Source organism: Nasonia vitripennis, chromosome 3 (genome assembly GCF_009193385.2).
Source record: "Nasonia vitripennis strain AsymCx chromosome 3, Nvit_psr_1.1, whole genome shotgun sequence".
Lineage (NCBI taxonomy): Eukaryota > Metazoa > Arthropoda > Insecta > Hymenoptera > Pteromalidae > Nasonia > Nasonia vitripennis.
The window spans coordinates 10,304,783-10,326,769 of record NC_045759.1 but is presented as its reverse complement, the minus strand read 5'-3'; the positions used below and the strand labels follow the sequence as shown (position 1 = coordinate 10,326,769).

At 41.9% G+C, this 21,987-nt stretch overlaps 6 protein-coding genes across 14 annotated transcripts in view; 3 read left to right on the top strand and 3 right to left on the bottom strand.

The window, feature by feature from the left end:
• Positions 1 to 6,386, bottom strand: part of LOC100115603 (cytohesin-1) — a 49,190-nt gene extending 42,804 nt beyond the window's left edge. For both annotated transcript variants that reach the window (XM_032598683.1, XM_031926802.2), the window contains exon 1: positions 4,391 to 6,386. In XM_032598683.1, the coding sequence (XP_032454574.1) occupies positions 4,391 to 4,475 (85 nt within the window). In that variant the 5' untranslated portion in view covers positions 4,476 to 6,386. The remainder of the gene's footprint in view (positions 1 to 4,390) is intronic.
• A 143-nt stretch (positions 6,387 to 6,529) lies between these two features.
• On the top strand, positions 6,530 to 11,689 carry LOC100115564 (lactosylceramide 4-alpha-galactosyltransferase). Of its 2 annotated transcripts, none has more exons than XM_001600203.6 (4): positions 6,530 to 8,021; positions 8,328 to 8,727; positions 9,728 to 9,938; positions 10,127 to 11,689. In XM_001600203.6, the coding sequence occupies exons 1-4, from the start codon at positions 7,829 to 7,831 to the stop codon at positions 10,394 to 10,396; spliced, it is 1,074 nt and encodes a 357-aa protein (XP_001600253.1). In that variant the 5' UTR covers positions 6,530 to 7,828; the 3' UTR covers positions 10,397 to 11,689. The 2 variants fall into 2 exon arrangements, with proteins under 2 accessions (XP_001600253.1, XP_031782665.1); XM_031926805.2 differs by having other exon boundaries at positions 6,532 to 8,021; positions 8,328 to 8,667; positions 10,127 to 11,332.
• On the bottom strand, positions 11,093 to 17,072 carry LOC100115522 (kinesin A). Its single transcript, XM_008216050.4, has 15 exons — positions 16,916 to 17,072; positions 15,964 to 16,483; positions 15,266 to 15,887; positions 14,739 to 15,187; positions 14,467 to 14,665; positions 13,956 to 14,385; positions 13,578 to 13,883; positions 13,080 to 13,502; positions 12,809 to 13,004; positions 12,576 to 12,734; positions 12,127 to 12,500; positions 11,936 to 12,049; positions 11,707 to 11,855; positions 11,514 to 11,625; positions 11,093 to 11,437 (listed from the first exon to the last, which is right to left on the bottom strand). The coding sequence occupies exons 1-15, from the start codon at positions 16,955 to 16,957 to the stop codon at positions 11,393 to 11,395; spliced, it is 4,140 nt and encodes a 1,379-aa protein (XP_008214272.1). The 5' UTR covers positions 16,958 to 17,072; the 3' UTR covers positions 11,093 to 11,392.
• A 216-nt stretch (positions 17,073 to 17,288) lies between these two features.
• LOC100115484 (checkpoint protein HUS1) lies at positions 17,289 to 18,608 on the bottom strand. Its single transcript, XM_001600146.5, has 3 exons — positions 18,330 to 18,608; positions 17,853 to 18,259; positions 17,289 to 17,771 (listed from the first exon to the last, which is right to left on the bottom strand). The coding sequence occupies exons 1-3, from the start codon at positions 18,379 to 18,381 to the stop codon at positions 17,406 to 17,408; spliced, it is 825 nt and encodes a 274-aa protein (XP_001600196.2). The 5' UTR covers positions 18,382 to 18,608; the 3' UTR covers positions 17,289 to 17,405.
• A 279-nt stretch (positions 18,609 to 18,887) lies between these two features.
• Positions 18,888 to 21,468, top strand: LOC100115452 (SET and MYND domain-containing protein 4-like). Its single transcript, XM_001600123.5, has 6 exons — positions 18,888 to 19,060; positions 19,142 to 20,147; positions 20,218 to 20,489; positions 20,570 to 20,770; positions 20,831 to 20,965; positions 21,038 to 21,468. Exons 2-6 carry the CDS (start codon positions 19,154 to 19,156, stop codon positions 21,299 to 21,301), a joined length of 1,866 nt encoding a protein of 621 aa, XP_001600173.2. The 5' UTR covers positions 18,888 to 19,060; positions 19,142 to 19,153; the 3' UTR covers positions 21,302 to 21,468.
• Positions 21,469 to 21,695: 227 nt separating this feature from the next.
• Positions 21,696 to 21,987, top strand: part of LOC100115386 (transcriptional activator Myb) — a 37,292-nt gene continuing 37,000 nt past the window's right edge. For 2 of the 7 annotated variants that reach the window (XM_031926790.2, XM_031926789.2), the window contains exon 1: positions 21,696 to 21,981. In XM_031926790.2, coding sequence (XP_031782650.1) covers positions 21,725 to 21,981 — 257 coding nt within the window. In that variant the 5' untranslated portion in view covers positions 21,696 to 21,724. The remainder of the gene's footprint in view (positions 21,982 to 21,987) is intronic. The other 5 variants (XM_032598681.1, XM_031926786.2, XM_031926788.2 and 2 more) reach the window with 4 other exon arrangements.

Here is a 21,987-nt window from a genome sequence, read left to right as displayed (position 1 = left end):
ATTAGCCAGCCTAATTTATATTTATAAATCTCGACCCTCCGAGGCTCCCTTGAGAGATGTATGCATCGGTGTAATCTCCGTAAAAAATAATCATTCTAAAATCCAACCATCGACACAACGCGACGCACGAAATGAATTCTCCAACGAGCGTAAAAAAATTCATATCCTTCTCTCTCTCTCTCTCTCAGAAAGTACGAGCATTTCCGCATAACCCACATCGCGGTCTGGCCAAGTATCGCGTTGCTCCCTCGAATAATAATAAAAATCCAGTTGGCCCCCAATCCATACGGGATATGCGACAATGGAAAACCAATAACGGAACAGAGGCGGTCGGCGCACTGCGGCAATCAACCGACGACGGCGACGACGAGCTGCCATTACCCCCGAAAGAGGCGCATCGGAACACCGAAGAGAGAGAGAGAGAAGAAGGGACTTCTCATTACGCTCAATTTGGCCTATACACGCGCGTATAGGATGAGTGTGTTATAGACGGTTCTAAAAATAGAGTCGACTCTCCCCTATATACACTCTGTGCATCGCGTATCGTGATACAGGATTAGCTCCGACGTCGTCGTCTGTCTGTATGTCGCGCGCAGGGTGGTACACGCGGGTAATTGTTCCGAGGATAGCCGTTTAATTGGCGATTTTGTCGGGGGAAAGCGCGCCGCGCGGGAGAAAATTTGTAACGATAACGGGACTAGACCTTTTTGTTTTTCGGAGATATCCTCTCCCTCAGCGTATAGAGAGTGTACCTCTCATATATATAATGATTTACGATCACGTGCCCTTAGCGCGTTAAGATCCGCAATTTGACGCTCATGAATTTCCCGATTTGCATTTTAATCACTGGAATTTTAATGATTTACTCGGTCGACGACTTTTGTCTTATACTATAGTTTTATAATATCCGCGCCGGTGTGATTTACGACGAGCAGTGCTGTAAACCCGCTCTCTAAACAGCCGAATCGGTTCAGAGCGCCATTGTATAATTATAGTGAAAACCGATTTATGTACAGCTCTCTCGACGCAGCTCGGAAGAAAAAAAACGTTACAGCCTGCAGAGCGTGAAACGTGCCCTTGTCGCCGACAACGACAACGAGCCCTGCATGTCTGCGTACGTCATGTGCACTTTTTTTATTAGAGGAGTTAATTAAAGCCTTGGCTTCGTCTGATTGAATAATCCTTGAAAGACACTTTAGTCGACGAACAAAGCCGAGCACAGAGCCGCGCGTACAGTTTGCTTTGCATAACCAAATTGACGGAAAGCGAGTAAATGGCAACGGTACACACACGTAGTATATAGCCCCAACCGCGCGAAATCAGCAGAGTACGAGTCTCTTCATACCCGAGGAAATAACATCGCTCCGCGGGGGGAAAGCGGAGCGCCGGCAGAAGCTGCCCGACGTAATGCCGATACCGTAACAACGTCGGCTCTTTTTTTCCCCGTAAGTGCGCGTCTTCGCCGCTGCCGTGCGCGCGAGCGATGACTTACGTAATTCGAGCGGTATTATACCCTTCCTTCATTGCGATCCCCCCCCCCCCCCCTCGACGCTATACACCGTAATATACAGTTCTATGGCCGGCTCGCGTGCGAATGAAGGTGTGTAATCGGGAGCCGAGTGATGCCCTTTCGTAATAACGGAGGAGGACTTGGATCGGCGATGGTTACATCTTCGCGGAGAGAAATGATCGTTTAAGGTAATCGATCGACGCGGAATACCGTAGTCGCGATTGACAGTCAGGCCTCCGGCAGATCGGGTAATACAGTTAGGCGCGTGAGTTCCCTTGTGTTGCTTTTTTTTTGTCTTTTTCTGACGCGAATTACGATGACTCGTGCTTTTGTTTCGGGGTAAACGCTCGTGAATTAATTGCGCGTATAATATATACAGGGCGTTCGAGGCATGGGAACCGAAAACAGCTGATGCGAAGGTGTCTCCGCATACATGTGTTTCCATAAGGCGCGTAGTCGAGCACTTGTTACATCTGTCAGACTCCTCGCTCGCATAAGCGCGAACAGCTGCTCCTCCTTTTCGTGCGCAAAGGGACAGTGCACTGTGCGCTCGTTAATCGAGGAGCAACGTAACTCTTGCGTGATTCTACTTGTGTATACCGCGTGAAAGGGTGAAAAAAATGCGTGCGAGCAGCTACCGGTTGAATCTGAGCTCTCTACCGCAGTAGGCCCTTTAAAGTGGATTAGAGAAGCGAAAAGGGATAGGGTGTTTTCTTCTGTGCGAATTTTATAATCGAATTTGTTTTTTATTTGGAGAACGAAGCCCGCTTTAATCGAAACGCCGGAATTCACAATATTATCATCCAGATCCGTATCGGCGTTTCGGATTAAATTGTCTCTCGCCCAGTGGAACACGATACGAGAGAAAGAGAGAGAGAGAGAGAGAGAGAGAGAGAGAGAGAGAGAGTGCCGCGTTTGCGCGTTTTGTAACGAGATAAAAGAGCCGTGCGCGGTTTTATTGAATATTTATAAAAATATCCTCTTATATTACCCGTATCATGCGGAAAAAATTTTCAATCGCGCATGCGATAATGGAATATATATACCACTTCGACGTCGACGTAAATATATCCCATACATCCGGACGTCCTCTGAATTATCGAGGACATGCGTCTCCCCCGGGGGATATAACACACGCTATAGTAGACGCACCGCCTTTATCAATCAGCCGAAGAGGGAAAAGTGCGCCCGTTCCCCGTGAAAATCATGTAAATCATCATCAATATTCCATCGAGCCATAAATTCAGGAAACATTTGGGGCCGAAACTCGAGACGCGAATCCGCGCGCGCGGATTACTTGGCAACAATCTCTCTTGCTTGCGTGGAAATGCAATTTCCGCGAATTCCAGGCTTAATTAAGACTTGATTAATTTTCCTCTCCCTCTCGCGCCTCGAAACAAACGAGAAACTTTCGCATAGTTCACTCGATGCGGTGAAATACAGAAGCCACTACTCTCTCGTTTCCTAATTAAACTTCTTCTTTCCTCCCGATCGTTCGGAGGATATTATCGATCGCGCGTGGGCGTACGCGTTGCTTTAGCCTCATTAACGGCCGATTTTCCGATAATGTCGTGTACGAGCGAGGGCTGAACAAAGGGGATAGAGATTTTGATCGCAGCTAACAGGCGACGGGTCAATATTATAATACAGCCGCGTTCTCGGCTATGATACACTGCGTCGAATTACGAGGGAAACACAAGCCGATAAATAAAGGTCGTTAACAATTTTAAGCCGCATTCATAACAGAGCGCGCGTCTTTGATCCTGGTACGAGCTGCGAAAATGAATTTTCCAGGAAAAACCCGAGGGTATAATCGTTCGTTACGATCATGTTCGAGGTATGCGCGTGTATGATTCACCACGTGCGAATACATCTTTTAAGTCCGTAATAAGAGCGTGTAAATATTACTCGAAAGTGGAGCATAAATTCTTCCGGCGATGCGCCTTTGAAGTCTCTCGAGTTTAGCAACTATTCCGCACCGTTTCCAGAGAGAGAGAGAGAGAGACTTTTGCAATTATATCTCCGCGGGGCGAAGCATCGATAACGCGAAGACTTTCCAATCTAAAAACCACAAAGCCGCAAGATAAGGCTCGCACCGTTATCGCTCTCCCGTCGAAAGAGATTTTCGTCTCTCACACCTAACCTCCCGAATAAGAGAGAATCGCACGCCGCAGAGCCTATACCTATATAGCTATATACACACATTGTAATCCGCGCTGCAGTGCGTTCAACCCGTCTCGCGGCGAGAGTGCGACAATGCCGCCCATTCAATGGTCTAATAAGAACGGGCCGCGCGACAACGCGAATAATACCTGGATAGGCCCCGCACTTCCGTGCGCTGCTAGTTATACCCTCGCAGAGCCGTAAAAAAGTGCGCGGGATCGATATAACAACGCACACACACATACACCGACATTCCGATGCTGGGAGGAGGAGAGAAGGTACAACACCCTTCGTACGCACGGGGAATTCGAAAAATGCCGAAGCGGCTGTTGCTCCGATCGATAGGCGCGAACACGTCTATTTTCTCTCTTTCTCTCTCGCGCGGAATTGGATTTAAAGGTCGCCTATGGAGATAAGCCCCGAGAGAGCGAATCTAGGATAAGAGCAGCGAGAGAAGGAGCCTAGGGCGAAGAGGCTGGCGTTTTGTTTATAACGAGAACGAGCGAGAGAGCGCATGGGATCCCGTAGACGTAGCGCGTAGGTAGACAGAGAGAGAGAGAGAGAGAGAGAGAGAGAGAGAACGCAGTCCCGCGCATGCGCACACTTGCCCTTCGAGATCAGCCTCTCTCTGATCTCCGATGTATCACACTCGCCGAGAGAGAAAATGTTTCCCCGTAGGTTACTCGCGACGAGGAAGCTGAAAAAGGAGAGCCTTGCCTGTGCCGGCGAACTGGTCGACCTGATGCGTGGACGATGTAACAGCCGCGGTGACGGCCGACGAGCCGTCCAGGTCCTGCCACATCCTGGCGACGCTGCTGCAGCCGTTGGCAGCTTCTCCTTTCGCGCACTCACAGAGGCGCGCGCCAGCACACGGCACTGTTCGCTCGCTTGCTGAGTGAACGGCTCCGCGCTTTTGTTGTCTACGTCCTCACAACAACAACAGACACTCACACTCACACAGCCGGGGATGCGAGACACTAGGACGAGAGTCGCGCCGCCATGTTATCCGCGTTACACACACTCTCCTGTCGGTCCTGCGGCGGCCACTACACTACTGTTTATCGTCGTCGTCGTCGTCGTCGCGTCGCCCGCACCTACACGTGCAGCGCGCGCGCGGGGCTGTCTCTCTGCGCTGTGCGGTTAACGCCAGCCGCGTACTAGAGTGGCATAGCTCCGTACTCGCTATTGGCTTGCTGACGTAGTTCGCGTAGGCGTCGTGCGTATCGCCGAGGAGAGTCCAGCGACTCGCCGCCAGGGAGCAGCAGCCGCCTGTGAGAGCTGCGTTGCCTGTTGCGGCAACGGTGATCGGAGGTTGGGTATAGAGAGCGATGTGGGCATGGTTTCGCTGTTGGTAAGGCAGGTGTTTGCGCGCGAGTAGTTTGCTGTAACAAGGTGAAGAGCGCGGTTACGGACTTTTGAGAATAAATAATGTTTCGCGTTGCTCGAGTGGAGTTGCTCAGAACAATACAAGTTTTTTAGACTAGAAAGCGTTAGTTTTGCGTTGAGTTTCATTATATTTGCCAATGACGAAGCGCGAATTGGCGCGAAAGCGGAAAAAAATAATCATACCGTCCTTCGCCAGCCTTGTAAATCTAATCACTGTCAGAGAACAATGCTCTTTTGTCGTGCACTTGTTATTCTAATTATCAAACTAACTTTTGTAAATAAATGCACAACATCCAAAAGTTTTTTTATTATACGATTCGACTTTGAAAAAAGTGCGCATATTCGAAAGCAAATATAAAATTGTCTATGGATCGAGTAAAATAATCCAGCGTGGAGCAGCTGAGGTCCTCGTCCGGCCTTATAAGGTTTTCAATTGACTGAACAGCTGCACGCATACTATACCTTTTCTTCAAATAAATCGAACAGATTGAATAATCGACATGCAAGCATTACCCATTTATGCAAGATTACAGTTTGATCATACCCTGCAAGTAACGGTAAGCTTTTGCGTATCGCAGCCCTTATAAAATTTAACATATGAATAAAGCATTTATCATTGCGCCAAGGTGTAGCCTCGTGAAAAGATAGCATCGGCGCGCGTCAAAAGCATTAGCCGCGTAAATCATGACAGATGCCACACGCCACAAAGCGGCAGCTCGTGTGAACTTCAATTGAAACGATTGCACAATTGCGCTATTTTTAAATTGCTTGATAATCAATTCGCTGTACTAATTAAATTGTACATTTTTCTAATTACTGCACATGAACCAGAGAAGCTAACGGTTGCGGTCGACCGCAGTATCCGTTCGTGTATTTGCACTACTTAATTGTCGCAACCAATGGAACAGAAAAAAATGCACTCCAACCTTAGGAACGCTAGGCTAACTGGTGTTTACGTAACAGACAATCCTATATTCGCTATCATTCTGCTAGGCTCGCGAATAATAAGACTGTTGAATGTAAACGCGCTTGGAATAATCATCTTTAAAATTTTCTTTTAAAAATAATTTCGACTTTCGCATTCAACTCGAGAAGAGAGTCGGTCAATATTGTTTCACGCTTCCTTGCGACAACACACCTATCAGTCCTGTAAGTACGCGTGAAGCTAATCACGATCATTTGCTTCACAAGCTATACAAGCTGGTGTCATCATTTTAAACAAAATATCATGCTTCAACGTCACAATCAGAGCAATAAATCTACTAACTGTTAATCGTTGAAAAATTCATCATCAACAGGTAATCGCGTAGAAAAGTTGCATGAAAGTCCAGCCCTTGATTAACGTAATTACGCATAAGCGTCGGGCTTGTTTACCGCGGCTTATAATTACACGATATGTATGCGAGTATTATATATTGCACACGATGCGTCGCGTCGCGTGTAGCGCTCACCTCGATCGTATCTCGCAGTTACGGTGCGGTCTTTTGCACGTAGGCTCGCACTAGAGTACACATTCGAACAAGCGGCAGATTCGCATTTAAGTTTTACAGCGCGGGAAGATTGTATTTAAACTGTTTGGAGTGACTTGAAAAGCCACGCACTGCACTCGTCATCGGGGGACGAAATCCCAATAGTCTTGGAAGCTGCGAGTTCAGCGAGCCGACTATATTTACCTTGGTATTTGTACAATTTCACATCGGTGCAACCTTTCACCGTCTCATACTCGAGCAAGCCCTCTCCGCGCGCGAAGCACAGCCACAGCAGAGCTTACACAACTCCTCCACCTTCGCGCGTTAGATACGGTTCGGAGGCGGGGATCTATCTATAGAATCGCAGAGAACGCGCTATACAACTATGCGAGTATACGCTGCACACGTACATACACTTTTGCAACTGCGGCGGAGCGAAGGACGCAGGCGCTCGCCTATCCGCATCTCTCTCGCTCTGCTGCAGTCAGTAGCAAGACTCGCGTCGAGCGAGTAGTCCACCTGTGCTGCTGTCAGCAGTAGCTCTCCTCGTCGCGGCTGTGTATGCAGTGGATGCACAGCTAAAACAAAGCCGAGGAGCGTAGAGCAGCCGACAAGTAGTGCGCGGAGGAAGCGAGCTTTCGAGGGATGCTAGACAGCCGGTCGGTTTTCGCCAACTGCTGCGATGCAAATATCGATCCGGCTGCTGCGGCTGCTACGGAGAGTCGAGCTTGCTGTAGACATTAAAGCTCGTTGCATTGGGCTACTCGCTCGAAGGGGTTGACAGCGTCGCGCGGCAAGTTTGAAGATGCGGCCGATCCTCCGGACGGTCTTCGGCGGTGGCTGACGAGACTGAAACATATCAAGGCTATCGTTAGTATCAACGTTACAGCAGCAATAAATAAAGACGACATGTCGTTAAATACACACCTGTACCTGCACACTACCAGCACAGCGGCTCCGCGGCGAGCAGGACTGCACGGCGGTAAATAAGTAAGCGAGCGCTAGATCTCCAGCGCGAAAAGAAAAATCAATTGCCATTATTATTTCGCAACTATAGCCGTGCGCGTACACAGTGCACAGCCATGACTCACGGAACACGATGCAGCGACGAGGCTCTCCGCAGTCTGCTCGTTGTCGCGGACGCGATGAAATGTGCATCCGCAGATGTGTGATAGAGCTTGCAGTATAATGACATATCGACGCCGAGGGAGACTTTACACTCTCTAGCGCAAGATGAGGAGGAGGCGTAACACCGGCTGATGGCAAATATAAGAAGAAGAGTGATAGATAATACTGTAACATGAAGATGAAGAAGAGGTTCGCCGCGGTGATACTTTTTTTCCTGATGGTCTTTCTGTTCGTTCTTCTGACCAACGACGAGATCCTCAGGAGTATGCAGTTGCCGATGATGGGCCAGTCCGCCGATATGGACGTGTCCTGCTACGAGAAGCTTTCGACGAGGGACAGCTTTCCCGAGTTCAACACTCCCAAGGGTACGGTTGTTTTATCGCTTTTTTAAAGGGGTCACATCAGGTGTTGCAATTTTCGCGCGAGCGTAGGATTATTCGTAAAACGAATAAACGGCCGTTTGCTGGAAGCAAGAGCGTTGCACAAAGACGATGATGGTTCGCATGTTTAACAATTTTAAAACAATACGCGCGAACATACACTTTATCAGCCATCGCAGCTGCGCTTCTCCAACTCTTATCGAAAATCGTGCAACGCTTATTCGCTGCGCGCGCGAATAACATTTATACGTACACGCTTAAATTCAAATTAACATTTCGCTTCTGCTCCAGAGCGCATAAGACTCGCCTCCGGTAAGAACATATTCTTCCACGAGACCTCGTGCTTCGAGTCGGGCCGATCGGAGCTCAACTGCCGACAAGCCTGCGCGGTCGAGTCGGCCGCGCGGATGAACCCGAGTACGTCGGTGAATCTGCTCTTCCTGTCCCCCTCGCCGCCGTCCAATCGAACGGCTCGACTCGTCGACCTCGTGCTTCAGAGCTATCGGAACGTCCGGGTCATGAGGGTCCAGGTCGACGAGTACGTCAGGGACAGCCCGATAGAGCAGTGGTACGCCAGTGGCATACTGGGAAGCAGCCACTGGCCGAGAAGCCACATGTCCGACATCATGAGGTACCTCACTTTGTGGAAATTCGGCGGAGTCTATCTGGACCTCGACGTCGTCGTTACCACGTGAGACTCTCGCCTTTTGTTTGGGTTGATTGACTGATTGCCGCGGACAAAAGGAGCCGTTTCGATCGTTTACGAACTGCAGGCCTGCTCGGGTAACTTGATTTAGACTCGTTTAATGTTTAAACTCGCCGCAATTATTCCTGAACTGCCTACGCGAATTCGGCTCTGCAGTGGTCGTTACACACATTACGCGATCGATGATAACGGATATATAAAAGTGTCGGAAACAGAAAAGCCGCCGCATACAGAGTACAAAAAAAGAACGCAACTCGTCATTGTCTTACAGTCGATCGAAGCCGTCGCAATAATGGCAAAAGTAATTAGGTACGCGTCAGCACTCATAATGTCGCTTTGCTCTTACATGTATAGTTACATAGTCGCGAAACGCTTATCAGCAAAGAGGCCGCAATTACCCTCGTCTTCGCTAGATTAGATAAGTAGAAGGAGAGCAAAGCTCGAAAGATCATGCAGAATTACATTATTTCACGGCTGATCGATCGTCGGCCTCCGGGCCGGAAACGGAAGCCGGCGTTTAGCTAGCCACTTGGATTATTGATGCCTACTACTCCGGGCTTGTAATGCACGCTGCGTGAAGAAACGGTCGCGTCGATGATTCTTTCGAGTGCGTTTACGTGTTGCGAAATTGCTGTCATTTTTTCCAATGCCTGCTTGACGCTTTTGCGGATCGATGCGCTGAAAAGGGGTTAATTTTCTCTCGTGCTGCTGGTAATTATATTCGTGGTACATTTTTTAACGGACACATTACTGAAAGTCGACTTTCAATATTCAAATTGACGGCGCGACAGGACACATAAATGAAGTATCGTCATCGATTTAAAAGTAGAGTCACCGCGCATACAACAGGTCGGGGCGCATTCGTTCCAATTCAAATCGCGCAAACGGAGGAACGGCTCGATAGCTCAACAATGCAGTTCATCGACCAAACGACCGACATTAGAACATTACATAATGAAAAAACGTAATATGCGCAACGTTGCAGGTCTCTGGAAGATCTGACGGACTTCGCGGGTGCCGAGGACTGGATGGACGTAGCAGCGGGTGTGATCGGCTTCGGCGCAACAGGTCTAGGCCGACGAGTAGCCAACGCCTGCCTGCGCGACCTTATGAGAAACTTTCGCGGCAACCTCTGGGGAAACAATGGACCCGGCGTCATCACGAGAACGCTGCAAAAGTTCTGCGCAGTCGAGCACGTAAGTCGATGACACACGCAGAGCTGTTGCAAAATTGTTTGTTTAAAATCACGCTCGAAGCTCCCTTTTGTGCCTGTCCACGTCCCGTAAGATGCACCCTTTTGGAATGCCTCGATGCAGAGCTAATCGCCTCTTTCGCCCGAACAGCTAATACTGCAGCTAACTGACCGAAACACGGCTCTTTTCAGGCGAAAGACATGACGTCGAGTCGATGCAGTGGATTCCGGGTCTTCCCGCCCTCCGCCTTCTATCCGATATTCTACAAAGAGTGGCGGCGTTACTTCAGCGCGCAGGACTTCAACGAAACGATGCGGTTGATTCAGGAGGCCAGGGCCATCCACGTCTGGAACAAGCTCAGCGCCACGGAAGTCGTCCGGGTAGGCAGTAAGGTCCCCTACGCCATAGTCGCTCAAAAGCACTGTCCCCGTGTCTATAGCAACTGTGGTTCTACGTTCTGAAGTCTTTCGAGGATGTTCTTACTCATAAACGTACACTCGCAAGAGCTCAACTTTTGCAAACGATCATGTACAAAGCGTGTATATATTTTATATGCATATCTCGCACTTGATAACGCTCCTCGCATGTAATGCGTCGGAGCGCGTTTTTTGATCTGGAAAAAAATTGGCTGTTTAAAAAATTCGAATGACAATAATTTAAACGGTATTACATATCTCGTGTCAGTATTCACCGCGTGAACTGTGAGTTCGATTTGAAACGCATATCGTGCACAAAGATTGATTGTTGTTCTGTTAACAGAGATGAATTTTCGCAGCGACTGACTATACTCGTGTGCATATCAGTATTACTTATTGAGTTTTAGTGCGTGGCACGATTACCAATATTAAGCTAGGTTAGACCAACGCTTTCTTTTGAAAGGTTGTAAATACATATCTCAACGTTTACCCATTTTCGGGAATGCTTCGTTGCGCAATTGTTGAATATTTTATACATTTGTTTACTGTTTGGAAATATTATTGGTTGGTGGTTATCGTTGAAGCAAAAAAAAAAAAAAAAAAAAAAAAAAAGAAATGGAGAAAGCATTCTTAGAAAGTATTTGTTAAAATTATTTAGTTAAAAAAACCGACAATGTGATAAACGACGGTTTACTTGATTTGCTAATTAAATGATTATAAAATTATTTAAACACTGTTTCGAATGACGTTTTTTTTTTCACTGATTTCTTTATGTTGCAAGAATTCTTAACATACTCTAACATTAAAAAACGTATAAAACTTATACTTTTAAAACTTAAAACTATAATAATTTGTATGCCATGTAACTATATAATACTAGCATTTTGAAACTTAAGTCTATAAAATAACACAGTGTCAACAATCGTTTAAAAAATAGCTTACTCGAGTGATTATTTACATTCTGCGAAATACTTACGATTTAAGAATAAAAATAGATTGCAAGATATTTGCAGATAATCTGTACATAAAGCTATCTATCACTTATTTCCTTCTATTTCGTAAACTCCGAGTCGGACAAGGAGAAGGCTGCAAAATTAAATTATTTTATTAAATTTTTTACTAATTTTGTAAATGAATGTGTCGAACATTAATATATACTTACATCGCCTGCTTCTATATCCACGAACGACTCATCTAAATTGGTAAACAACTTCTTCTTTCTAGTTCGCCGTGTACTGGTTGGAGGATCTTTGCTGGCACTTTTGACTGACTTTCTGTAAATAATTTATTTTTATTAATATGCCAGAATGAAAAATAAAATCAATTTCAACACAATAACATATTTGCAGACTTACTTAGATTCGGAACCCGACAATTCTATTATCGGAATGTTATCTGTGGTAGGACTGAGAAACTCTTTTTTACCCTTGCGACTTGATTTCAGATTTTCATCGTGATCGTCTTCTGAAGTCATATCGGTTGCATCCGTCTCTGCATTCTTCGCCTACAAATATATATAATTAGCGGTTACTAACATAACATAACTTGATCAATCGATCAATAGTTGGTGACGATTTTTTTTACCTTCTTTTTTTCTTCTCTCACATTACACCTCGATTTTTTTGTACTTCCTTTGCGTGGAGTTGGATATACTGCATTTTCTTTCACTTCTTGTAACAAGTCTTGTAACCTTGTAATCTAACGAATCAAGAAAATATACAAAAATTAAAACATGAATGTTCAGATTCAATATATTATTTTGTCATATCCTTTACCTCTCTCCTCATTCGATCTAATTCCTCGTTTTGAGATTTTACCAACTTTTCGTACTTCTCCACGGTTGTATTTCTGTTTCGCGTAAATACATCCATTTCGTGCTCTCTATCTATTAAACTCTTTTTGTACTCTTCGACTCTGAGTTTTAATTTTTCATTTTCTCCTTGTTTTTCCAAAACCTTATTATCAAGAGTACTTATTTTCATTTCAAGAATATGAATCACCTGCATGTAATCTTTCTCTACTTTTCTGAGTTTTTCTTCTGTATCAGCAAGTTTAGTTTTTGTAGATGTGAGATCTTTCAATACCACTTTCATTTCTACTTCCATTTTCTTAGCCATTTCATCGTTGGACGTTATTAACTTTTTCATTTCTATATAATAATAAGCAAATAAATTTAAAGAAAAGCTACGATGCGTAATTTATAGATACATGTTTTTTACTTTACCTTTCTGTAAACTAGAGATTTCGTTATCTTTTTCCTGTTCTTGTGCGAGACTCTTTGCCATCTCATCCATGAAAATTCTATCTTTATCATCTTGAGCAGTTACTAGCGCTTGTAACTCTGCCTTATCCTTTTCAGAATCCTTAACTATCTGATCCAACTCTATATTAGAAAAAATACGTTTATTATAAATGGTAAATATATTTAGTACTTCAACACATAAATCAGAATCTTACCCTTTTGTAAAGTAGAAATCTTCTCAGATTTTTCCATTTCTTGAGCAGCTAATACATTAATTTGAGTTTGTAAGTCTTTGATGATCTCTTCAAATTGTTTCTGTGCTTCTGATTTATCAAATTTACAACCTTCTAATGTTTTTTGCAATTCTTCATATTGCTTCTTTAATTCGTCAAAAACTTCCATAGAAATTATCTGCAAAAAAAAAAAAATTAATTTATACATACGAATCATCGAAACTCTTTTATAAAATTGAATAGATTACTCTACCTCTAAAGAAGTTTGCAGAGACAGCTCTTCCGTTTCGACTTTTGGGTCTTCAAATTCAATAGTTTGCAAACTAATATTCGCCATAACAGGAGCTGTTTCTTTCTTTATATATTTGACCGGAGAATCGATCTTTTCTGTCTGCGTTTCTTGTTCAGCTGTCTCGATATTTCGCTGTTCATTTGGAGTTTCTTCTTCCGACTTATCGTCAATAGTTAAACTATCGACCTTCTCTGTAAGTTTATCTAATTGATTCTTTGTTGTATCAAGATTATTCTTCAATAACTGAATTTCAGTTACACGTTGGTTTAGTTTTTCTTTCAGTTGTATATTGTCATTTTCGGACAATTCTAATCTAAGTTTCATTTCTTCAAGCAAAGCTTTAGTCTTGTCCAATTCATCATTCACGACTTCAGTTTCCGGTTCCTTTAAAATCAATAAAAAATTTTAACAATCTTTAAAAAAAATGTAAAATTAGTAACTAAAACAAAGACTGCTTACGTCTTTCTTATTAATTTCTGTAGCATCTACGGATTGCATTTGCTCGGATGCAATTCGTGCTTTTTCTTCAGTTTCAATAAGTTTTTTGTTTAGTTGATCCAGTTCTTCTTCCAGATTTTCAATGACTTTATTTTGCTCTGCCGAATATGCATTGGCCTGGCTGAGTTGTTCTTCTAAATCGCGAATCTGTTCTGAATTTTCGACCAATAGTTCGTCTCGTTCTTTCAATTGTTCTTCAAGCTTCTGAGCTTGATCAGTAATAGATATATACTCTTCTTTGGCCTCATTCAAAAAAGTTTTCATAGTCTAAAACATTTATTAATTCCATGTACTAAGTAAACACTATGTCATTAATCCGAAAGATATATCAAAACTTACCTTTATCCTATCATCTTTTTTCTTTATAATCTCGTTCAACTCCTCAATGTAGGTAGCAGAAACATCATCTCCTGAATTAATGCTTTTCTGTGCAGCTAGGAACATTTCGTTAGCCCTTTTAGCTTCTTCTTTGGCGACGGCAAGTTCAAAAGAAATTTTGGTTTTTGTTGTTTCTACTTCTTCTTTCATTTGTTTTAAAGCACGAATAGATTTCTTCATTGTTTCCATCTTTGCGATAAGACGAGTATTTTCGACTTCTAGATCTTGCAATAGTTTCTGGTCATCGTCTTCTTCATCTCCATCCATTGATGGACGAGATCGCTTTCGAACGTTTAATTGACTTAGCTTTTCTTTATAAAATAATTCAATGCGTTCTACAGCTAGCTCACGTAAATCTTCCTGTTGTTCTTCTAAATCAATTAAACGGTTCCTGATTTGTAATAGAAAATTTTAATTTAAGTAAGGTGGAAAAATTTAACTGTAACATACAAAAATTAAAACGTCGACTTACTTCCAATCAGCTTCAAGTTTTTTCATAATTTCTGAATACATGTCTGTCATTTCCTGTCGCGTTTGCATATCCCTCGTTAACGCGGAAGCTTTTAGCTCTTTAATCTCTTTCTTTAAAAGTTCATTCTCAGTCAGCAAATCTTCATAGGCTTCTTGATCGTTTTCAAGCATATCAGATTCTTCTTCCAGACAATCCTCAGCTATTTAAGAAATAAAGTATCAGTAAAAAACGATAACTATACTTTATTTGAATAATTGTAGAGTAATACATACATGCTTCTGTCATGTCTTCAAGCTCCGTATTTTCCCAATCTAGATCAGTCTTCATACTTTGAGTACACAAACGAGAAAATCTCGAGTGCGAACGCCTTCTCTTTATGGTTTCGATTGGCTCAATCACAATCTTTTTGGCAATAGCAGAGAAATTCAGAACGTTTTGTGTTTCTACATACAGATTAGGTACTGGATTAACGTTAACAATCATAGATATTTGCTCTTTTCCTGACAAAGCTCTTTGAAACAGCCTCGTCAATTTGGACTCTCTGAAAGGTCCTATCGACTCGATTTTCTTATTTGCGGAGCACTGAGACTCATAAATAGTTTTTAAGCACCTTCCCAAAACAAGCAAGCTTGTGTTAATGTTTTGAGCCTCCTTTAATCGTTCGCCAACGTTTAGAGTCTTTTTAAGACGTTCTGAACCCGCCAAATCACAGAATGCAAACCTGAAAATATGATCAAAATTTACGTATGAAAAATAATAAAATGTAACATAGCTTATTATACAAAATTGTGATACGCACGTGCTAACTTCTACCGAATAAGGATCATTTTCAGTTCTGTACTTTAATAATTTGATGGTAAATATGCAGTGTGACCTCGAACTTCTAGAGTTCAAAGCAGTTGCAGCAACTTTCAAATTGTACTGCCCAGCCATCAATACTTGATAAGCTTCAGCTCCCGTATTCACACAGACGTTTTTTAAACCTTTTATAAAGGCTCTACCTTTGCCATCTGATGCCAACTTAAGTGCTGGTCGTTTTTTCTGGCAGTCAGTCCACAAAAGATCGTAAATAGTTTCGTTATAAATTTCCGCAAACGATACCCATACAGAGTATTGCGCGTTATAATTATGACTAGGTCTAATGGGTGATTCTGCATGAAGCAATCTTTGCATTTGCTTGTAAGTATTTACATACATAATTTTATCAGCTGGATTAAAAGTTAGTAATTTCAGTTTCAACTCAGTCTCTTGAACACGATCATGATGATTTAAATGAATTACATCGCATTGATTTACTGGTTTATAAGAGGGCATGGCTCGTGGAGTGATATTGCTAAAGACAAACTCGATACCACGAGGGATGAGCCCAGGCGATTCAGGGGTTCCTTGCAGAGTGTATGTTTTTCCAGAATTGGTAGTACCTGGAAAAAAAGATGGTTTCATTTAATTTCTTACATTACAGACTATTGAAACATCTGAACAATGAAAATATCTTACCGTAACTCATCACCACAGAATTTTTACCAGCTAAGAAGTCAACCATTTGCGGTTTCACAGCTTGATCAAACAACTGCAATTGCGTGGTATCCGGTCCAAACGTCTGAGTAAATATAAACTCTCTGCATACCATATCATTGGTCTTAATTTTCTTCAAACAACTGGTATTATGCTCTAGAGAAGGCATTTTAGTTTGCAATGTGGTTGGATTTAAAATAGAGTAGGCCTCCGATTGCTCCTTTGTAATTTTCATTTTATGGGGAAAAGGTTTCATGCGCAGAAATACTTTAATGGTTTGATCGATTGCTGCTGAGCTGGAAAGTGACGAGGTTTTCTCATCTGCATCGACAACAGACTCATCTTCTTCCTCCAGCAGGTTCATTAAATTTTTTTTTGAATCTTGAGAAGGGAATGGTCTTTGTGAATAAGCTAAAATACTTGGGTCTCTACCATAAAGGTAGGACATGTCCCCTCTCAGCGACTCATTCTCCGATGACTGAGTCCCGCTAGTACTATTCATCTGAAATTACAATTTTCAATTTGTTTATTTATAACATTTTTAGATAAGAGGTAATCATTCACGAGGTAGACAACACTAAATTAGCACTCTCTACAAGCTCAAATACAAATTGACAAAAAACGTTAGCCTCCCCTATGCTTGCAGTAAACAGGGGAAAACTCAGCTGTTATCCTGTGCAGGTCTGAACTCGTTTTCTGGAAGTGTTTTGGAAAACCGAAAAAGCTTCCGATGCTATACAAAAATAATCAAAACTTTTCAACATTTATCAGTCTGAAAACAAGACAACATCACACTACTGACATTACAACGGAGCGTTAACGTTTTCAGTCATAAAAACTCGATTACTTGTATTTGTATGGAACCCCATAACGGAGAATACGCACAGGTTACTCAAAACAAAGAGAAATATGAAATTTTGCGAATTGCACCCACCTTGAGATTAGTGTTAAAAAATCCGTACGAAGTGTCACCCATATATAACAAAAAATCAACACATTCCACAAAAATAACAACGAAATAACATTGGCACAAAGTCACCCGCGCACACGTCCTGCTGGAGATACAAACGGTTTTTCAGATTTAAAATACAAGACAACGACGCTCGCGGAAACGGTCGTCTGGAGTGGGGGGACGATTCCGGCGCGATAGTCGCGCAACTGCCGTAAAGTGGCGCCTCCGACGACGATTTGTTGTACTTAGTGTCGGTAAAGTATATACTGTATATAACGCGGAATTCGATTATGTTTTTGAATTTTTTACATATATTTATTTTTTAAATATTAGCAAAAATGAATACAAATCTGAGTAGTCTTTTTTAACTGATTTTATTAGTAGTTGATTATCAAAATATAAAATTTATCTTAAAAATTATTAAATAAATATCCATTTTTACATATAAAACAATTAGGAGATTATTTACGAACTACGAAGGATTGTCCACAGCAGGAATGTAGTATTTTATCTGCAGGTGACTGTCCAATTCCAAACTAATGTGAATTACCCTGTTATGAATTATGTGACATTTTATATAAGATGGATGGACAGCATCCCACGCTAAAAAGGCATGGAATTTCTTTATATCAACGCTTGCCATTATGGTTTCACCAGTTGCATTGCACTCGTATACCGTAAGAGAAGGAAAGTGTACTGTGATCGTGGCAGAATCTGCATCTGCTTTAAATGCAAGTGTACCATTGGTATCGACTGCAAGTTCCAGCACTGGACTCATATTCTTTATTCTTTCCATAACACTTCGTAGGTGCTTGAATTGAGGCATTTGCAATGATATCTGCAAAAATAAAAATGTTACATTCCATTAGACTTTAAAAAATGAAACATTCATTGATATCATAGAAGTAAATCAACCTACATCAAACTTATCATAGTGGGGCTCATTGTACTCACTCCACCTCTTTTGGGATACAATTGTAACTGGTATATCATGGACGCAAAGTCGACTTTCAGCACTGATGGAAGGTAGTTCGATTGCAAAGGTAATGCAAGCTTGCTGTTTGTTGGTCAATTTTATTTTGACGCTTTTTGCAGAATTTTTAATTGTGGAGGCACTCTTGGAAAGCATTGCTGTGTTCAATTCCATGTAAATTTCATTGAATTGCTCTGACTTTCCTTCGACCAAGTATTCTCTAAAAAAATGAGCTTGATCCAATCTTGTCCAAACCATCGGTGTACTTTCGTCAGCAGCATTAAAGTAAACTGCATCTTGTGTCAGACGTAGGACACACTGTTTGGACATTCGTGCAATTGTTGTTGCAACATCTGCAAGGACAAGTCATTGAATAAAAGTTCTATGATGAAACATAATTTTTGGAATTTAAAAATTAAATACTTGTAAAGTCCCGCATCGCTCCAGCATCATCCATTTTGCACCTAAACTTCATTTTTACTAAGGGAAGAGGTTAGCCGGTAACGTATGAGTAATTTGTTAAAGTAAAAATTCAATTAATCTCTAGATGTAATCTAACAGAAGTTCAAAGGAAAATTAATATCACGATAATATTATGTACTTCACACTTTACATAATTATTGTTTACAAGCGAACGTTCACAAGAAGAAAAACAAAGGCAACCTCTTTCGCATCGTCTGCATCCAGCTGATTTTTTGGCGCGAAAAGTGCGAGTTTGAGAGTTTAGATACTCTCTCCTCATTGGCTGAACTCAATGAAAAATTGGCGCTAAAATTTAAAGAATGACAGCAAACCATTCTTTTTTAACGAAATAATGAAATTAAAGAAAATAGCCTTTGGAAACTTTCAAAGTACCGTATGTACATTAAATGTATGCATAAAGATGATTGTTAAAAAAATATTAAATGAAATAAATTAACATAAAAAAGATTTCAAATGATCGGGTCTATACATGCGGTCTATATGTCCGTAATTCGCTTTTCCAAGAATCCTGGCATAACATATAAGCCTGTTGCTTCACGCCGTGAGCAAATCAGCAATTGTCATTTGTCCTGATGCCAGTGATTGGTTAGCGACTCTGCAGTATTGTCTTGTCGGCTTTTCACGTTGCGCTTGTTGGCGTCCGTCTTCAATCCTCGTAGTTTTATATAAAGGTACTTATTTATTTGTTGTGCGTTATTCTGATTTCCAAGATCGTTTCGATATGATCAAATAATACTAAGTATTCGTTGTAGAACTCAACAGTCATGGATGAAGAGAAAAGAGCTGTGGTAGATATACTCAATTCAGTTGAGTGCCAGATTTATATGTCGATAGATGTGATTCGAGATTCGAAAAACAAGAATAAGTCTATCGTGACGCGACTTTTAGGCAACGCTAGATTCAAACAATCTTCTCACAATAGTGGTGTGCACGAAAATATTTTGCAGTTATATTCGTTAAGTGCTATGAGATTACCTCCAGGATCAGAGGATCTGGCCACTGTATATGCTAATAGATCGGCCGTGATGATACATCTGTGGATGTATGAAGACTGCATTAAAGAGATCGACAGAGCCATGAATATCACAAAAAACGATTTATTAAAAATCAAACTTTTTTGCCGAAAAGCTAGATGTTTGCATGCTCTTGGATTGGAAGGAAAGGAAGATGTTATGAGCAAGGCAGAGGCATTGTTTAATAACGTGAAGAATGGCCCTTCTGGAAAAACCTTTGCAGATTTAATGAGGAGAACTAAATTGTCGCTAGATGTGCCAATCAGACACAAAAATTTGAGCGTTCGTAATGACAAAAAATCAGCACGAGTTGAAGATCTGCATAAAAAACACATAATTAATGACTTCTCATTGGTTGATGTTCAGTACAATGAAAAGTATGGCAGACATTTGGTTGCAAAAAGAGACATTAATCCAGGAGAAATCATATTCATAGAGGAACCTTATATGCACTGTTTGGACTTGGTGAGAGGATATACGTACTGTTTTCACTGCTTAACCCCATGTTTGATAACTATACCTTGTGAGCACTGTGGCTGGGCAATGTTCTGCTCTGAAGGGTGCAAACAACAAGCATGGGTGAAGTATCATGATTTGGAATGTGCTGTTTATGATTTTGCTAAGGAAAATGTTGATGGAGATGGTGTTAAGCATATGGCTGTTAAGTCTTTAATTTGCGCTGTCAGAGAAGCTGGTGGAGTTGATCAGCTGAGAGATGAACTAAAGGCATTTGACAGCTGTACTGGTAAAGTATTAGTTTTAATGCATCGCCCCAAAGTGTTTTTATGGAGTAATAAATAATGTTTTGATTTTAGACAAGCTGAAAGGTTTTGTAAAAGATGGAAAAATTCAAAGCAGTGGGTTTAAAAGTATCTATGCTCTATCAAGCAATACTTCAGATAAAGCAGAACCGATTCACAAAAATAACACCATTATGATTCTCAGAGCATTAGTTAAAAATACAAAATATTTTGGGAAAAAGCCCGGTTTTGAAAAAACAGAAGAATTAAAAAAAGATGACAAAGTTTTATTTCTTGGATCTCTAGTGTACAAACTCAGCAAAATCTTCCAACTTAATAGCCGTATAGTTAGTCTTTTACTTTTTTGTTTTAAGAAAATACTTGATTACATATACCTATAATTGAAAATGTTTTTTTCTTCTCCAAGATTCCAATTGGACGTGATTTTTACACGACTGGTCTTGACGCGCGTATGTGCGAGAATAAGCAATGTTGTACCACAGGACTTTACATTGCACCTATTACCAGTTTGCTGAATCACAGCTGTATTCCTAACGTGAAAAGGTGCTTCAGCAACAATTACTCTGTCATTGTTTATGCAGTTCAACCAATCAAAAAGGGTTCTCAGGTATGTGCTGTATAGTATGGCTCGATTTCTATGATTCTTACAATGTGTTTTAATCTGCAGCTATTTGACTGCTACCAACAAGAATTTTACGAGTATAACATATCGCCGAGACAAAAGCACCTGAAGAAAACTTACAATTTTAATTGTGACTGTAAAGCTTGCAAAGAAAAGTGGGATATCGTGGAATACGAAGTGGTTCGTTTATTTTTCAACATAATTCACGTATCGTCGCTGCGTATATTTCATAACAGAACAGCGTTTTAACAGGTTTCCAAAAAGAACTTGAAAAAGAACGCTCCAGAATGGCGATTAGCGGATGAGTATTTGCAGCTAATCCAGGCGATTCACGACAAGAAAATCGAATTGAGCGAGAAGCACATCGATATTCTAACGAGAGGGATCAAGAAAGCCTGTCAAAGTTTGAATCAGCCTTCTTTTATGACTACTAACTTGATGAGAGCTCTGAACGTGGTTTTCAGAAGATTGTATGGCATCGAGTTCATGATACCAGATAAGTGTAACAACCTTTAAAACGCGATGTTTAAAACATTTTAGGAAGATCGGTCTAATATCGTTTAGTTATGTTCTACAAAAAGACAATGTATATCGCATTCAAGTTGACAAATATCGGCTAATTACATTTTCGTACGCGTTAATTTATTTTTGCGCTATGAACGATTTCAACATTTCCAAAAGTACCGCCGTCTCTCAACCCAATATAATGCTTACCTATATAATGCAACAAAACAATAACATTCTCCCAAGTATAATCACCTCTGCCGAGCCATATCCCGTACAATAATATTCCAGGGCATTTAATTTCCCTCTCCCCCCGAGTCTTTGTTTGTACGAATCTCTGTACAGTCGAGGAGAATCCGCCGGTCTCATATCGATCAACGCGACGAGATAAAGTCGAGACAGTGTCTGCGGACTCCTCATTGCGAATTCATCGCGATGCGAAGTGAGGCGCGCGAAAGTAGCTGCTACGGCGCGATGTCCGCCGGCTACGATATCAACAATAATACGTGGTCGTCGACGGCTGCGCCCTTTTCCGCGAATTGTTTCCCGTCGGCTGAAGCATCGGTGCAAGCAGGAGGATGGCAACAACAGCTAGAGCAGCAGCAGCCGGTATGGACTTCGACGAGGCTGAGGGTCCGTGAGTTCGCGAGTATGAGGAGCAACTGCTGGGGTTACGCCATCGGCGTGGAACCGTGAGT

What these genes read in the sequence shown, in the direction of transcription:
- LOC100115452 (XM_001600123.5), top strand. Translation starts at nt 19,154, where the DNA reads ATGGATGAAGAGAAAAGAGCTGTGGTAGATATACTCAATTCAGTTGAG. An exon ending in GGCATTTGACAGCTGTACTG is followed by an intron (nt 20,148 to 20,217) that starts GTAAAGTATTAG and finishes TTTTGATTTTAG; the next exon opens with ACAAGCTGAAAGGTTTTGTA. An exon ending in TCCAACTTAATAGCCGTATA is followed by an intron (nt 20,490 to 20,569) that starts GTTAGTCTTTTA and finishes TTCTTCTCCAAG; the next exon opens with ATTCCAATTGGACGTGATTT.
- LOC100115522 (XM_008216050.4), bottom strand. Translation starts at nt 16,957, where the DNA reads ATGGGTGACACTTCGTACGGATTTTTTAACACTAATCTCAAG. An exon ending in GATTTCTACTTTACAAAAGG is followed by an intron (nt 12,735 to 12,808) that starts GTAAGATTCTGA and finishes TTTCTAATATAG; the next exon opens with AGTTGGATCAGATAGTTAAG. An exon ending in TGAGAGAAGAAAAAAAGAAG is followed by an intron (nt 11,856 to 11,935) that starts GTAAAAAAAATC and finishes ATATATTTGTAG; the next exon opens with GCGAAGAATGCAGAGACGGA.
- LOC100115484 (XM_001600146.5), bottom strand. Translation starts at nt 18,381, where the DNA reads ATGAAGTTTAGGTGCAAAATGGATGATGCTGGAGCGATGCGGGACTTT. An exon ending in AGCGATGCGGGACTTTACAA is followed by an intron (nt 18,260 to 18,329) that starts GTATTTAATTTT and finishes TTGTCCTTGCAG; the next exon opens with ATGTTGCAACAACAATTGCA. An exon ending in CCCACTATGATAAGTTTGAT is followed by an intron (nt 17,772 to 17,852) that starts GTAGGTTGATTT and finishes TTATTTTTGCAG; the next exon opens with ATATCATTGCAAATGCCTCA.
- LOC100115564 (XM_001600203.6), top strand. Translation starts at nt 7,829, where the DNA reads ATGAAGATGAAGAAGAGGTTCGCCGCGGTGATACTTTTTTTCCTGATG. An exon ending in CTCGACGTCGTCGTTACCAC is followed by an intron (nt 8,728 to 9,727) that starts GTGAGACTCTCG and finishes GCAACGTTGCAG; the next exon opens with GTCTCTGGAAGATCTGACGG. An exon ending in AGTTCTGCGCAGTCGAGCAC is followed by an intron (nt 9,939 to 10,126) that starts GTAAGTCGATGA and finishes GGCTCTTTTCAG; the next exon opens with GCGAAAGACATGACGTCGAG.